Source organism: Mustela putorius, unplaced genomic scaffold (genome assembly GCF_011764305.1).
Source record: "Mustela putorius furo isolate JIRA1106 unplaced genomic scaffold, ASM1176430v1.1 tig00003896_pilon_pilon_pilon, whole genome shotgun sequence".
Lineage (NCBI taxonomy): Eukaryota > Metazoa > Chordata > Mammalia > Carnivora > Mustelidae > Mustela > Mustela putorius.
The window spans coordinates 1,560,967-1,574,751 of record NW_025422045.1 but is presented as its reverse complement, the minus strand read 5'-3'; the positions used below and the strand labels follow the sequence as shown (position 1 = coordinate 1,574,751).

At 35.6% G+C, this 13,785-nt stretch overlaps 1 protein-coding gene across 7 annotated transcripts in view; it reads right to left on the bottom strand.

Moving 5' to 3' along the window:
• Positions 1 to 13,785, bottom strand: part of TCF12 (transcription factor 12) — a 392,538-nt gene that overhangs the window by 41,227 nt on the left and 337,526 nt on the right. For all 7 annotated transcript variants that reach the window (XM_004777303.3, XM_004777305.3, XM_004777304.3 and 4 more), the window contains 4 exons: positions 7,518 to 7,623; positions 6,347 to 6,486; positions 5,933 to 6,077; positions 5,549 to 5,613 (listed from right to left, as the gene is read on the bottom strand). In XM_004777303.3, coding sequence (XP_004777360.1) covers positions 5,549 to 5,613; positions 5,933 to 6,077; positions 6,347 to 6,486; positions 7,518 to 7,623 — 456 coding nt within the window. The remainder of the gene's footprint in view (positions 1 to 5,548; positions 5,614 to 5,932; positions 6,078 to 6,346; positions 6,487 to 7,517; positions 7,624 to 13,785) is intronic.

Sequence of the window (13,785 nt, the reverse complement as noted above, 5' to 3'; positions counted from 1 at the left end):
TCCTGGGATTGAGTCCCACATTGGGCTCCTTGCTTAGCAGGGAGCCTGCTTCTCCCTCTGCCTCTGTCTACCATTCTGTCCGCCTGTGCTTGCTCTCTCTCCCTCTCTCTCTCTGACAAATAAATAAATAGATAAATAAAAATATAAATAAATAAATAAAAAAAATTTCTTCCTGATGGAATTCTTTTTTTTTTTTTTAAGATTTTATTTATTTGATAGAGAGAGAGAGAGAGATCACAATTAGGCAGAGAGGCAGGCAGAGAGAGGGAGGAAGCAGGCTCCCTGCTGAGCAGAGAGCCCAATGTGGGGCTCAATCCCAGGGCCCTGGGATCATGACCTGAGCAGAAAGCAGAGGCTTAACCCACTGAGCCACCCAGGCGCCCCTCCCTGATGGAATTCTATACCACATGATACAACAGCTCAAATGTCACCTCCCCATTTACACTCATCTTTACCTCCTTTTTTTTTTTCCCCCAAAGATTTTATTTTCATCTTTACCTCCTTTATACTCTTAGAATAATTACACTGTTCTTGGGTCTTTTACTTCACAGTATGTTCTACACGATCATTTTTTATATACCTGTCCTATCTTCTCTCCTTGACTGTAAACTCTTTGAAGGCAGAGACCTTATAATGTTCTACATTGAATCAATCATTGCCTATCACTGTCTTATACAAGTAGGTGTTGAACAGTTTATTTAAAAAAAAAAAAAAAACCTGGAGTAACTAAACTGTACTTGAAATCTGCTACAGGTACTTTTTGATAAAAGGCAAGACTCAGTAAATGTGTATTTTTTAGTATTTACGCAATGGGGTTCAGTAACAGAAATACCAAAGGAGGTTAAGAGATCCCATAAAGGTGAATTCACTTACAAAGCAGTTTTAAGCAGTTTTAAGCTTTGAGAAAAATGGTATGGTGAGGTTCCATGAATATTTTTGACAATTAGTGTTCATGTATTAAGCTGTCCATATAACACTCGTAGGCAGGCATGAGTATAGACTATCAAGATAATCGAACGAGAACTTTAAAAAAAGTCACTGTAAAAACATGTATCAAATATAAAATGTATCAAGTATAAAAATATATAATTTTGGTGTTTTTTCAAAAACAGTTTCTCCGTTTGTATAATAAAAGGCATTTTCCTCCATTCACCCATCACACTGTCTAGTTCTCTTTTGCCCTAAATTAAAGTGATGGCAGGCAGAATTGTTATTAATATCTTTCCTGAACTGACAGAGAGCCTGACAAATTACAGGACTTTTTCTTGCCCCTTCTATTTTCATAGAAAGAATGGGTATTGGGGCACCTGGGTGGCTCAGTCATTAAAACTGCTGCCTTCAGCTCAGGTCATGATTCTGGGGTCCTGGGATGAGCCCTGCATGGGGCTGCCTACTCAGCAGGAAGCTTGCTGCTCCCTCTCCCACTCCCCTGCTTCTGTTCCCTCTCTCACTGTGTTTCTCTCCATCAAGTAAATAAATAAAATCTTAAAAAAAAAAAAAAGAATGGGTATGTGGGGGATGTGGGTGGCTAAGTCAGTTAAGCATCATCTTCCTTCAGCTCAGGACATGATCAAGTCCCAAATCAGGTTCCTTGTTCAGTGGAAGCCTACTTCTCCCTCTGCCTGCTTCTACCCCCTAACCCCCACTTGTGCACTCTTTCTGACAATAAAATCTTTAAAAGAAGAATGGGGATGTGGGAAGAGGAGGAGCAAAACAACATTAAAAAAACATGGTAATACAGCTTTTTAGATCACAGATCATTTCATTAAACTTCACCTCTGTATGTGTACTCTATAACTAAACCACATACAAATTAAACTTATTCTACAGAAATTGTTGTTACTTTAAGAAATCCTAAAATTAGAGTTTATTTGACAAAGAGCATTCTAAAACAGGATTTCATTACTTCTTGTACTTTCTGACCTTAAGGAACGCCTACACTGACGTTTCAAAGAAAAAAAAAAAAAAGAAAAAAGAAAAAAGTCAGTCACTTAAAAAATGGGGATGGGAGTGATTTAGAATGTAAAGCATAAACACAAAGTAAGAACTCATTCTGCATGCAGTCCATGGTCCTCATACTGTTAAATGACCAATGATGAATAACTCCCAATACCTTCTGCCAGGCTTAAACGGTAATATGCCTCATTTTACTGCAACAAATGAGGCTCCTCCTCCTATCAGTCATGGTCCATTCCAATCAGCAGGGTGCCAATAAGCCAGAAGCTAATGAAAAGGGCCTCAGACAAAAAAGAAACAATGAAGGGCTCCCAAGCCCAACCTTGGAACTGTGAGCCCAATTTTTTAAACACTACAGTGCACATTTCAGTTAATCTTTATTATGCTAATGTTATTGAGTCTAAGGAACAAAGAAACTTATTTCATGAATTACTTTTAAACGTCAACTTCCCTGAATTTTCTTTTCTTTTGTTAGAGACTACTGACCATTTAACTATCCAGATTAAAACACACGCGCGCGCGCGCGCACACACACACACACACACACACTCTCTCTCTCTCTCCCTCCTTTGCTTGGAGGTAGAAATCAAAACATAAATTATCACAAAGAAGTCTGATATAATCAACAAAGTTAAACAGTCCTCTTGTTTGATCTCCTCTAAATTAAAGACCAAGTGTTTTGATATGGTATTAGGCATTGAAATAAACCAGATGTTTCTTCCTCTATATAACTCTCCATGGGCACAATCTTAAAGGGTTATTGTCTGGCAAATGTTCAGGGAAACACATTAGAAATGGCACGAATACCCAGATTTTCCTTTCCTTCTATCTACCCTAGTTTATTATCTAAACTAATGCATAATCCACAGGGCTTTGGGAACTTTGTGTAAATACTTTCATGTACAATTCTCTTTCTAGCTATCCTGAGATTAAGACCACAATTATCCCGGCTTAAACCTAAAATAAAGGAACCTTTGCAAATGCATTATCTGGCCTTACATGTTTAATCACAGTATTCTGTGTGCTCTTTAATACCTAAACTAAAGAACAAAGGTTGTACCCTGTGATGTTTCACACATGAAAGACCTTCTAAGACATGTATCAGACGACTGGGGAGCTAGAAATAACTTCTAATGACAATAGCATAGTGTTTTCTCCATCTAAAACTAGATGCTATATTAAAATTGTCATATTCTAAAGAACTTAAAATTTCAAAATACCCATGCTCACCATTTCCAAAGATCTGTAATACCTAACATAAAACTCTGATATGCATGTTAGACTCTCAAATGTAATCCTCAGAAAATTCCTTCTCCTCATCTCTTCTAATCCTTCCTACTCCCCATGTAATGTTTTTGTTTTTCAGTACATTCTGTGAGCACTAAAGTGAATGTGAGTCTGTAATGCAAGTTAGAGAAAGAATGTGTTTTGGGGAGGTGTTTGCGGGGAGGGGGCAGCAGATGGGTTGAAGGAAGGGATTTCAAGTGTGTACACTACGGCATGCAGTGATGGAGCAGATGGAATGCATCACCGTCAGCTATGACAGAAATGATTTATGGAATGACCTGGCTGCTCCTGCCTAGTAACAACATAGGATGACAGAGCTGAGTTTCCATGACAACCAAAGCCCACCCACTAACTAGATTAAACATTCTTCCCTGGCTTCCACTCATGGAGAATTTGGATTTTTTTTCCCCTAATGCCAACTGGTTTCGCTAGTATGCTGGTCATAAATGGGAAAACAGTCAACTACAAGAAAGGGTAACTGAAAGAGAGCTTGAAGGACAACCACCAAGAACATCACAAATTCTTGCCTGCCTACCTGCCAAGGTTCCTTTATAGAAGTTTCCTTGCATAAAATCAACAGAAGACCTTTGAGAAAAAAAGCTCCCAAAATGCAGTCTGTACTTTTTCAACATTCTTTGTCCTCCTGCATGTGAAATATCTGCTACTGGATTCTTTCAGAATCAACAGAAAATATGGCAAGCCAATCAAATTCCTGGGAGGCACTCAGATTTAATATTAGAGAATAATTTTATTTCTAAGCAGGTAGTTTTTATCAGGTGGGAATAAGTCCAGAACAAGTAGGACCACTTCTTTTAATCCTCAACATCCTGTGAAACCGCAGTCACTGTAGCAATTCTCTTCCTGGAGAAATAGTAGCGAAGATAGTTGGATCCAGGTTCTTACCTAATATATGTGGGCTTTACCCTTCCTAGCTTGGTGATCCCTAGGACAAACTACTTAATCTTTCTGAGCTGAAGTTACTTAACCTTTGAAACTTTAGTTCCTCATCTGTAATGTGAGGATAATAATGCCAACCTTACAGGGTTTTCTTGAGGATTAAATAAAACAAAGCACATAAATGCTTAGTATAATACCCAGTACCTACTAAACATTCAAATTATAGCTGATATTTTTGTGGGCTTTGTTCTTATCTTTGCTATTTTTGTCATATGATGCAAGACTGTATTCAACAAACATCTACTGAGCTCTATTTTTTTGTGGGGTGTTCCACTATGTGGTAGATGAATTTGCCTTCACTTTTATTTCTCAAGAAACTTGTACTGGGATGCAGAAGAAGGTTTATTTACAGAAACTTTATACAAAGAGGTTTATCTCCTTAAATGTTCAATGGGTGCTTCCTCTATAAGTGGTCTGCGTTCCTCAGGAACAGCCCTAAATGTGTCTGATAGAGTTAACTGTACTTCATAGAAAATGTAAGACAACTCTGTGGGAATTCTGAGAGGCATACCACTCAAAGGGAAAAGAAAAGAAAAAGCCCAAGGAGAAAATTCAGACAGTACAAAGCAGAAGTGCCTCTTTTAAACAATTAGCTTTGGAGTCTTTGTGAATTACTGGTAAATGCTCTCCCAAAAGAATTCTGAAAGAAGGGATTTCATTTTTAATGTTTTAAGGATCAGCTACTAAAACAATCATTGCTTTGTCATTAATATCCTGAGGTGATATAAATTAGCTGCTCAAGAAAATACTATGGGATTCCTTCAAATCAGTTTTACTCATGTTAGCATGAGTTCTTCAATAAATCTGGCTTTTTTGGGGAAGACTCTCCTATTTCTTGAGTGAATCAGTTTAGATAATTATTTTTCCTTTTAAAAAATACGTAAAATACTTTCTGCCTAAGAAAAATTTCTTATGAATGCACTTTCTTCTGTGGGCCAGAAGAATAACTGAATTGTCTTTCTTGGTTCCATCTGACTTACGTTAAGTGGGCAACTAAGTATGTATTTAAAACTAATAAATAAATTTAACAATTAATCTCAGTAATTTTGGCTTTAGATCTAAAAACTCCCAAATTTCTCTTCTTTCTGTCTATTCCATCAAATCAAAGACATTTTTAAACAGAAATTAGAAGGACCGATCTTGTGAGAATGGGGTGGGAAGGTGTTCTCCTGAGTTATTTTAAGGGCAGCAAGAATTAATACATACTGAGAATAGTTCTAATGGAGATATGAAGTTGATTGTTTTGTAACTACACCCTCTAACTATGACATGTACTGTCCACAAAATAGTACCACTGCGTTTAGCAGTGTAAAGCTCATTTAGCAGAATAGGTAAAATCAATACTCACAGATGCCAAAGCCTTTCCAAGTGCATCACCTGTCTGTGAGCTTCCAGCAGCCGTCCCTCTGGTTCCTGAATATTTCAGGTAGAAAACAAATAAAGAATTTTAACAGGCAGGGATGCCTTTTTTTTTTTTTTTTAAACATTCTGCCATGATTTCAAGGGTGTTCTCTACCATTATCTCACCCATTGCAGCAAATATTGTGTATGTGTTACGCTTAATAAGTTAAAGATGGGTTTGGTATCAGCTTCTACATTAACGAAAATTAAAAAGTTTTCCTTCCTTTCATTTTAAAACCCAATACTAAAAAATATATTGAAGGATGGGGGGTTCACTGAAAATCCCCAAAGTAGGTTTTTAGGGAGTTCTGCCAACCCCCAAAAAGCTCACCTAGAATGCTATCTGATCCATTGATGGGAGGAGTGTGTGAGGCAGCAACATAAGGCGAACTGCTAGTACTGCCACGATGGAAGCTAGACATCGGTGGGAGACTCGTGTTTATGTCTGTTGGTGAAACTGAGTGCGGAGGATAGCTCTAGAGAAATGGGGAAAGAGACATGATCTATTAAATACATTTTCTAAATAATATGCACATATAACTGGACAACTACTATAACAAGTCAAAAAGAACATTTTGTTCTACTATTGTCATTTACTTTTAAAAAGGCATGCTAAATGCAGTGAGCCTAGAAGTATTTCAAATGTCACTAGTTTTGGCAGAATCAAATCTTACACTTATAATCCAAAGAGAAACTCAAGTGAGGACAGGGTGTTTTTGCACCCTAGTCATGTGTTATAGCCTACCAAGCGGTCATGTGAATGAAGGCTGCCGTAACTACTGGATTGAGACATGTGGGAAGTGGAGGTCCCCAGAATTCCACCAAAACCAGGCTGGCTCATCCCATTTGATGAACTCCAAATGTCAGAAGAATTGTGGGTCCCATCTAAGATGAAAAGAGAAATAAAAAATTTTTCTTACCTAAAATTTATTTTGATGATGTTGTAAGACCTCAAAAGGATATCCTCCAGATACCTTTCCCCAACCCTTTCCAACCCAATCTTCTATCTAGTTTTCTTCCATCAATTACTATTTAAAAAGAGGGAACAAAGCTTTATAGTTAGAGGGGGAAAAAAACTAATCTAAACTGTAGTAGGCATGTTGTTATAGAAATCCTTGGAAGATTTAAATTCATATCAAAGAAGATAATAAGAATCTCAAATTTGGGGATGGGTTGGATTTAATTTTGGTTAAATGGTATAATCATCAATACACAAAAAATTCTTTGTAACAAGCAATGTACATTATATCAAACATTCTGAAACTGTGGAATAAAGAAGTTTCTCTAAGAGTAAACATACGTAATTGATAATGACTATATTATAGACAGCCTTCAAATGAAATGTGTTAGCAATGACTTCACTCATCAGTGTAAAGACAAGGAAGCGTTTATGTAGTGATTTACTGCTCCCATAGTATATGCTTCCCATAGTCCAAAACCGCAAGAGAACAAATAAAAATGATTTGCTAGAATGAATTAAAGGAAATGCAATACTTTTTTCTCTTAACAAGTCTTATTCTGTTCTTTGATATTCATTCTTTATATTGATCATTGTAGGGGTGCTAAGCGTCTGTAATTTAAATAAGAAACTAGAATCGTTAATATCTTTCATTCGTTTAAATTCTAAAATGAGAAAGAGTAGCTCTACTCATTTTTCTTAACTGAAGTCCTTTATAAGTTTGACCAATACTAGATGCGACACTCCAATGGTTTGCTGGATAGTCCAACTACAGTGCTATCAGCAAAAACATCTTTAGAAATTTTAAACCTAAATTTTGATTTACTTAAGCCAAAAATACCTAGATAAATAACAACTGAACTCCTTTGTAGGTATTCTCTTTCCTCACAATCTTAAATATTAGCTAATATACAACAGATAACTGCTGTAGGATTGACAACTATTTGGCAGTACTTACCTTGCATAAAGAAAGTGCTAGCAAACATACTGGTTGGTGGCTTGGGAGATGGATAACTAGGAGATTCACGGTTGAAATCATCTGAATTTGGGGATGGTGCATATACCTTAAATCAAACAGAAAATTTAATTAAAATGTAAATGACAATCATATTTATCACTTATGAAAAATGAGTGTTGTATTTCATAAAGCTTCATAAAGGACCTAAAAAGACCTAACTAATATCTATAAAGGACTGCCACAAATCCAAAGAAACCAAAGAAACTAAATCCATTATATATAATAACCTAACTTGGTTACAATCTACATATTTGTTTTTAGCTGATTACTAGAGAAAAATACTACTCCAAATATCTCCATAATGCATTTTTGTGATAATTACACCAAGTGGTTGAATAAAGTCATAAAGGTTTACTTTGCTTACAAAACAAAAATCTAGGGCTCCTGGGTGGCTCAGTGGGTTAAAGCCTCTGCCTTTGGCTCAGGTCATGATCCCAAGGTCCTGGAATCGAGCCCCACAACGGGCACTCTGCTCAGCAGGGAGCCTGCTTCCTCCTCTCTCTGACTGCCTCTCTGCCTACTTGTAATCTCTGTCTGTTAAATAAATAAAATCTTAAAAAAAAAAATAAATAAAACCCCAAAATCTATATAAGCTCATGATTCAAAATGTGGTGGTGGAAACAAGTGTCTTTTGAATACAGGATGAAATAAATTTTGGGTTCATAAAATTCATTCTTTTCACTGTTTCAAGTTTTATCAAAGTTAAAATGAGTTAGATTAAAGGTTACTATACTTTGTTATTATTAAAGGATAACCACAAAAGACACACGGCAAGTTTTCAGAAACTTGCTTAACTTAGTAGGATTAGCAAAATTAAAACAAAATTTTGCTGAGGGATTTTAATTTCAAGTAAACTTTTAAGTCTGGCATAGCTTTAAGAAAAATCTTATTTAGGGGTGCCTGGGTGGCTCAGTCAGTTGAAGGTCTGACTCCTGGTTTCACTCAGGTCATGATCTCAGGATCATGGGACTAAGCCCAGCACCAGCTCTGCAATCAGTGCAAAGTTTGCTTGAGATTCTCTCTCTCCTTGCTCTCTCCCTAGCCCTACTCATGTGAATGCAAGCTCTCTCTCTAAAATAAATAAAATCTTCAAAAAAAAAAAAAAAAGAAAGAAAGAAAGAAAGAAAACTCAATTTGTCAGAGGAGTATTAATTTCCTTTGGTAACCTTTGCTTCAGATAAGCAAACTATGAACATTTTGAATTGGCAAATGGCCATCATTGCCACTTCCCTACAAAACTAAATGGGCATCTAAATAACCTTAATAATCAAAGCATGATAAGGCCATTCTCATGATGATTACTAAAATCAAGAAGGAAAACAAATAAACAACAATTAAGGTAATGCACATTCTCTAAAAGCAAAAGTAAACCAAGAGCCAAAAGAATGGAGAGGTGTCCTATTGTGAACAGTGTAGGAAACCAGTTTCTTTTGTTTAGTTAGATAAGGGTACATCTAATAAATGTCACTCTAAAATACACATCCTAAGTATTCACTTAAGTGGAAGAAAGTAGTCACCTTGTTAAAGTTATGGGAGCATGTGTAAAAAATCATAAGCATAGAAAATTTCTGGAATTATACATAAGAAACTTAGTGCATAGTTGCACCTCTGGACTTTGAATTGGGAAGGAAGACATTTACTTTATGTCCTTCCACATAGTCTGGTATTTTCTCCTAAGCATGTCTATGCACTAATAAAAAAGTTGAGAAAGCATACACACTGAGATTAAAATGCGAGCCAAAATTTTATTTTACATGAACTATTATTTATATTCATTTATTCTTCCTCTGAGGCATTAACTAACTATGTAGACTTTTGACAAATTACCCAAGCTTCCAAGACTCAATTTCCTCATTGCTAAGATGGTGCTAACAGTACTTGCATCAGGGGGTTGATGGAAAAATCGGATGAGATAACATATACAATGCTCAGCACAGTAAGCACCAAGTATTAGCAAACAGTATCTCAATCATTTCTGTCATTCTTGCAGAAGCTGTTATTCTACAAAATATTGCCCTTGTTCAGTTCTTGAATGGTGTTTCTTACAGTTTTTTGTCCGCATAATCCTACTTATAAATACAACTCATGCTAAATAAAAGATTAAAAAGTCTATTTTTACATTTTTTGCTAGTCAGCTTCATACTAGCACAGGTGTTTCTTTTCAGTGAACCGGCATTTAGGTTAGTTTCCTATAACATCCCCCACACCTGTGGTACCTGAGTAGTTTGAGACAAGATGGATTCCCAAGAACTACCTAGAAAGATCGCAGATAAAGGAATATGGCAGATAAAATATCTTTTCTTTCCCATTACACATATTAAATGTATTTTTCTAGTTTAGTGCTATTACATAAGATAATGTCAGAATGAAATAAATGGGTATATACAAATGTGTTTGGAATGTATTATATAGACTGACGGGCAGGAAAAGTTTTCAGGAAAGGAATTTTGCACTTTTTTCTTTTAATCAAGTTTCAGTGTCTAAACTTAGCCACAGCCAGATGTCCTCTGTCTCCTTTATACAAAGATTTTTCCAAACTAGGCTGAAACTACAATGAAGAATAAAGTAAATCCAAAGACCCAGTAAGAAAATACAAATGAGATAAAATTTTGAAGAAAACATTAGAACATATGCTTTTTGTCACAAATGCTTCTTTACTGTATATACCATCACTGATCTCAAAGTATGAAATACAAAATTCTCTAATCCTATCTAGGTTATAGACTGAAACAGTATGTAAGCCTCCAACTTCTGGAAAAAAATCTCCAGTTGAGATTGTCATCTCATTGTCATCTCCAGTTGAGATGTGAGTTGTGTCATCTCACATACAAAAAAATCTACATAATTTGTCAACTTACATGCATAATTTGTCAGTTTGTATTTACATATCCTATTCCCATTCAATTCACTGTATTCCACATGATATACTTACACTTTAGAAAATTCGAAATGTTTGCAATTATAAAAGCAAGTAAAGGATAAACCTGACTGTACTGATTTACAAATCAGAGTTAAATAAAGGAGAATATGCTGATCAGATAATGGTTAATGACTGCTGTCATGGAAAACAAGGAAACCAAGATAAACCGCCAAAGCAGAAGAGACTGTCCTATTCCCATGTAAAAATTTTAAGCTGTATGGAAAAAAACAGGGCTCATTTTAGATGTAAAGTTTTTTAATGTTAGTCTTTATAAACAGACTCTGAAGAATAAACAGACTCTTAAAAGATAGACCTTATAAATGAAAATGGTGAAAACTCTAAGCTATTAAAAGTTTATCATTTATTTACTAACATACGTTCAAAGTTTTTAATCATAATAAAAATGTTTTAAAAACGTTATTCTCAAAGAGGCCCACCTAACAGCATTTCTAACACTGTCCAAATAACTTTACTTTTGGTATCTTAACCATAGCTTGCAAAAACATAGATGCAATGTTATGAAGCAGCAGTTGTGCCAGTCTCAATTTTTCAGATCAAAGAGTTCCTGCGGCAAAGCGCAACTGATGTGGTCTCAAAGACTTTATTAACTCCAGATGTAGGGAAATAGTCAGCCAATTCCACAAAAAGAGCAAGTCTCTTTTAGTTACAATCAGTACTGGCCACAAATTAAAACCAGACTGCTTATGTCATCTGATCACCTGCACATAGATGCCAGTTTTTTTCCTAGTTAATGATCTAATCATACGTTTACATCTTAAGTATGATTTTTTTTTTAAAGATTTATTTATTTATTTGACAGAGAGAGAGATCACAAGTAGGCAGAGAGGCAGGCAGAGAGAGAGGAAGGGAAGCAGGCTCCCTGCTGAGCAGAGAGCCCGATGTGGGACTCGATCCCAGGACCCTGAGATCATGACCTGAGCCGAAGGCAGCGGCTTAACCCACTGAGCCACCCAGGCGCCCCTTAAGTATGATTTTGTATCACAACAAACAATCTTAAAATTAAGAGAAAGGAATATATATGCTTACATATGCTTTAAGATGATTAAAATCTACCAGGAATCAAACTATTTAAAAGAGAAATAGAGGGGCGCCTGGGTGGTTCAGTGGGTTAAGCTGCTGCCTTCAGCTCAGGTCATGATCTCAGGGTCCTGGGATCGAGTCCCGCATCAGGCTCTCTGCTCAGCAGGGAGCCTGCTTCCCTCTCTCTCTCTCTCTCTCTGGCTGCCTCTCCGTCTACTTGTGATTTCTCTCTGTCAAATTAATAAATAAAATCTTAAAAAATAAAAGAGAAAATAGAGGGGCATCTTGCAGCTGGTACAGTGTGTGACTCTTGGTCTTCGGGTTGTGAGTTTGAGCCCCACCTTGGGTCTAGAGACTAACTTAATTCACTTAATTAAAAAAATAAAATCTTAGAAAAAAGTACAATTAAGTAATTTAAGATATTCCATTAGAATGTGGTTGATATTTAGAAATTTTCTTTAGAATTCTAACTTCCATTTCAGAATGTCAGGCTCACAACTGTTACCACTTTATCCTCTTTACTCCCACTTTATCCTCTAGGAATTGTGATGAGAGAAATTCTGAGTTTCTAGTGAACAGAACTATACCATTTATTTCAATTTGAGTGAATATAATTGAAAATCTAAGATACCTCCCTGTTAAGTCTAGCTGAACAGAACAAATCCACATCAGTATCTTTAATGTCCTCATCTCATCCTACCCAAACTTACTTTTTAAGAGTGACAGAGCATTTCAGGGATGAATATTTATAATCACTCTTTACAGTGGTTACACAATTATCCTTGGGATGTTTTAGCTCATTCAACCAACTGGGAGTCAAGTTAATAAAAACATGCCTTTTTACTTGCTTGGATGATTCAGTTTAGTCATATGGATAACTCCAAATTCAGGGCAGATCATTCTCTGTTTAGCTCGAAGGCTGGAACTGTGCACTGTGTTCTTGATTTTAATGCATCCTTCCTGTGATTAATACTGGAAACATCCCTGTCAGGCAGGGAGCCATAACGATTTTCTGATAGTTTTTGAGAAAAGATGCAAAGAAATAGTAGCTTTTGCTAAAAAGACAGGTTTTCCTTTTTCATTTTGTTTGTTTTTTTAAATCTTGTCACATCCAGTGATGGGTTAAAAGACGATGTCACTCCCCATGCCTTTAAAAATAGATCCATAGCTTGTGTGGTGGCTGATATTTTTAAATATCCCAAATGATGAGGAGATGAGTTGGGAATTTTCCTTAGTATGTGAGAATAGCTATAAATCTTAATGAAGATACCCTTCCACAGAAAATGAGAGGAATGCTTTAGATGAACACTATCCAATAGAGGTTTCTGTGATGATGAATATGTTCCACATCTGTTCTATACAACAGAGTCGCCACTGGTTACATGTGACTACTGAACACTTGAAATATGAATAGTACAGCTGAGGAACTGAATTTTTAATTTTACTTTAATAAAATAGTCATATGTGACTAGTGGTTACTATATTGAACAACATAGGTTTAGATCATTTTTCCTTACTCGGTTTAGAATTATATAAATTATTTTTAAAGAAATATTCTTGGACTCTTGTAAGCTCCAAAACCTATGAAAACCAAAATCAGCCTAAACTGTCAAACAATTTAGGAACATCGTCAACTGATTTGGAAAAAAGAAAGATGGAGGAGCTTATCCATTTTTCTGAACATGCTCTAATACAGTAATCTCTATCAGAATTTCATTATGTTTAGGCTTCTATTAGCCCTACTGTCAAGATGATTTGAATAGCAGTTTTCTTTAAATTCTAGTAAGTATCATTAAACACTTCAATACATGCTAACATGGGCATCCAATATGTGAAAAGTCTAAAATAATAAGACAAATCACCTTCAGTACAGTCTTTATCAACTTACCAAAATAACAGAACAAAACATTTGGCTAGTTTACCCTACCATCATAATTTCAAAATAAAAGTATAATATTATATACAAGAACATCCACTTAATTTACCTTATTTTTATATAACTATATTTTGTATTAAACAATACGAATATCACAAGACATACCTGAGTATCTAAAAACCTGGAAAAAAAGTCTAGATCACTGGGAAAAAGAAAACCACAACCTAAGTCAAAGCCCATTTTTTAAAAAAATGTAATTAAACCTCCGGGCCAATAATTTTTAAGATATGCATGTTTAAAGATCAACACTTAAAAATTAAGAAAAACTAGGTAATTACTATAAGAATTTATTTTTTAGTTACTGCTGATTA